The sequence below is a fragment of the Aplysia californica genome, unplaced genomic scaffold (genome assembly GCF_000002075.1).
Source record: "Aplysia californica isolate F4 #8 unplaced genomic scaffold, AplCal3.0 scaffold00115, whole genome shotgun sequence".
NCBI lineage: Eukaryota > Metazoa > Mollusca > Gastropoda > Aplysiida > Aplysiidae > Aplysia > Aplysia californica.
The window spans coordinates 550,550-554,032 of NW_004797385.1; the positions used below are offsets into that span (position 1 = coordinate 550,550).

General features: G+C 39.5%; 1 protein-coding gene across 1 annotated transcript in view; it reads right to left on the bottom strand.

The window, feature by feature from the left end:
• Positions 1-819, bottom strand: part of LOC101852682 (hemicentin-1) — a 10,602-nt gene extending 9,783 nt beyond the window's left edge. Inside the window, exon 1 of the mRNA XM_005095847.2 lies at positions 34-819. Coding sequence (XP_005095904.1) covers positions 34-330 — 297 coding nt within the window. The 5' untranslated portion in view covers positions 331-819. The remainder of the gene's footprint in view (positions 1-33) is intronic.
• Positions 820-3,483: the final 2,664 nt, after the last annotated feature.

Genomic DNA, 3,483 nt, shown 5'->3' on the forward strand with positions numbered 1-3,483 from the left:
AGGGGGTGGGGGGGGGGCTTGAAATAGTCTAACCTGTTTAAAGTAAATAGTTCCATTGTTGTAGTTCACGAGGTCACCTCCCGACTGGAGCTCTGCGTCCTGTTTCCTCCACACAAACGACAGCGATGTGACGTCCACCGAATCTTCTGGCTTTACACTACACGTCCACCAAAGAGGGTCACCCACGACCACATAACGGTCTGCAAACTGAGGGGAGATCTCTAAAGCTGACATAAAAACCCACAACAGTTGAAAAACTACTATAATCTGAGAGATACACACCATGAAACCATTCTTCTGGCTCGTCGAGCTAACCTGACAGATGGACATACTGAATAGTGGGACACGTTCAGGAGCCAATATAATAGCCAACGAAACGAAGAAATGATTTCAAGCAAAGTTCATAAACTACATAGCACACGTAGACTATAAAAAGATTGGAGACTACATCACACTGGAAAACATTCCTGTTCTCCTTTTTATTGTTTTAAACTTAGATGCACATTGTCATGTAGAATTCATTGCTAGGTTATGCCACCACTGTCAAATAAAAGTAAAAATGATTAGTAAGCACACCATGAAGTTCCCCTAACAATAATAATCCTTTTCGCTCGTGTCATACACCGCTAAATTTCCATCGTGCAGCCTGGTTCACAAATAAATTCAATCGTCCCGATGTAGCAAACCTTTGTATCAGAATCATATTATTGGACATCAGCATCCTTTCCTTAGTAAGTTGTGATGGGAAGAGTATCCCCAAATATTTTCAGTTGAGACCTTTACAAAAGATCCGCACGAGTTAGCAATACTAAACGTATCGTTAGTGGTCCAGGATTGATCTGCATGACTGGGTATACTATTGGGTGTGTAGACAACGAGCTGAATACAGCACGTCCATCTGTTACCTCCGCACGTGTTGCCGGAATCAATACGGTAATATGCCTGATCAACATGCACTACCAACAGAGCAACACGTCTACTGTGACTCATTCTATCTTGTTACCTTGTTTGGAGCCGACAAAGTGAATATAATTTGATAATTATGAAGGTGCTGTTTGTCTACGGTGATTGCTGTGAATATAATTTGACAATGGAGATGCTGTTGGTCTGCAGTGATTAGCTTAGACCGAACACTGAAGGACTTTAATTGTTGTTATTATTTGCGTCCATTTCCCATACCCAATAAAAAGCACTACGTACTATGATTCACATAAGAATATGTACTGATGTGTTTGTCGGTTTTATTCAGGTTAAGCTCCTTTTCTCAGGGTAAAGATTTAAGGATTAACATGAAATTAATGCAATACTATTATTAATTCTAGACCTTTTCAAATAAGTTAAATCTGTGATAATGATGTGATTCTTGTCTTCCTCTGCTCAATAAAGTGACAGCATTTGTAAACCTCCATACAGTCTCACCTGAGAACATTTTGCTTTTCTTCAAAATTTTCTGGACACGCGGTCGCAATATCTGAGACGGAAAAGTTGGTCTGTGACTTTGAGAACAGGGAAAACAAAATAATCTACAATGCTCTCTTGGAATTTGCATATAATGATGGTGGCAAACATTGCTTTTTTCCTACCAGTCAAGAAATAATTTCTTCTGTTTCACTTGTTTCATACACCGTAGGGGTACATGACTGTAAGCCTAGATCTACGTATTTCTGATAAATCTTTTTTAAACTATTTTTTTCTGACATTGTCTTCAGAACAGGAAAGCATCAAAATGTCATGCAGTCAAAAAGAAAACCACATTTGGGGAAAGGAAAATACAAATTGCATTGTATATTGAAATCGATTTTACATGTGGACGTTTTCAAAGGCCATGTTTATAATCACCCTGTTTTCGATTCGTAGAGGCGACTTTTTTGGGTATATGATCGAAATTCATGATCAATAGGCGAAAACATAATTCACGGAGGCATCACGTAAAGAAACAAGATTGTCTGTCATGATTTCGTAACCTTGTTAAAAGAAAAACTCAGAAACGATTTCATTTAATTGAGATTTTCTTTTGCGGAACAAGCACGAGGTGCAGGTGTAAGCCTACTTGTCTTCTTTGGTTCTGTGTTTCTCAGAGATAGGGGTGAACAGCAGCCGTGCCTTTTGGCAACATTCTTTTTAAAAGTTGCAACTGAGCGGCATCATATACGTTGATGCCGGGAAAGTTTTAATTGGTTTATGAATGCACGGCATCGCAACAGAAAAGCAGAGATAGCCAACAAAAGATTTTCTCCTTTTGGCAATCGGAATCACATTTTTTTAGTGTGTAAAGTGAAAAACCAGAACATCAGTGATATTATAACACAATTTACTTACATCAGTTCGAGAAAATGAGTGTTACAAGAGAATAACAAAGAAAAGAAGGAGAGATAAGGACAATAGTTTATATCATATTATTTAATAGGAAAGAAAGAGCAAACCACGCTATAGAAAACTACCAACCACCCACTCCTGCTTTTTATCATGGTGTCTTTCTTTTATAAATACGTGTGTATTATATTCTAAGTATAAAAGCTCGTATCATCTGGAGTGAGACAAGGGTGTGTGTTATCACTGCTACTATTCATAATATACATGGACAAAATTACAAAAGAAGCAAACCCCAACCAGATAGACCTGAATGAAACGCTGTTTGCGAGGACCAAAGCTTGGCATATATGAGAAAGAAGAGAAACTTCAAGAGCACACAGACAGGCTGAATACACAATGTGAAAAGCTCAACACGAAGATCAGTGAAAGCAAAACGGAGACGATGAAAATCAACAGAACTCCTGGCAACCTTGACACCAGCATCGACAGATATACGCTGAAACAAGTCAACGGGTTCAAGTGTGTTGGTAGTATCTTTTCGGAAGACGGGCGTCTCAACAGAGAAACTGAGACGAGAGTACAAAAGGCTAACAGCGTCAGCTACCAGCTTGCCCCACTCCTCATACATCCTAACATCCCCATAGAGACTAAAAGCCAAGCTCATTAACTCTATCTTCACCCCCACCTTGACCTACCAATGCCAGACAAGGACTCTGACCAAAAGTCTGGAACATAAGATTACCTCCTGCGAGATGAGATGTCTAAGAGAGATGTCAACAAAACCAGACGGAACATGATCAGAAACAAAGAGATCAGAGAAATGATGGGAACAACACCTGTACCCCACTACATTCGAAGGCAAACAATCTGGTGGTTTTAACATCTGACACGCATGACACCTCACCAGCTTACCATTAAAGCCTACTACAGAAAAATATCAGGGTACAAGACAAGAGGAAGACCAAAAAAAATCTGGATCGAGGGTGTGAAGGCGAACATATAACATTCCACCCAGCCAGGCCATCAAACTTGCATCTCTTTCTTCCCTCGACGCCCTTGGGGTAGTCTACAAGAGGACGGATAAAGTAAAGTAAATAAAGTAAGCGTAAAAGCTTCTTTCTTCTTCTTCTTCTTCTTCTTCTTCTTCTTCTTCTTCTTCTTCTTCTTCTT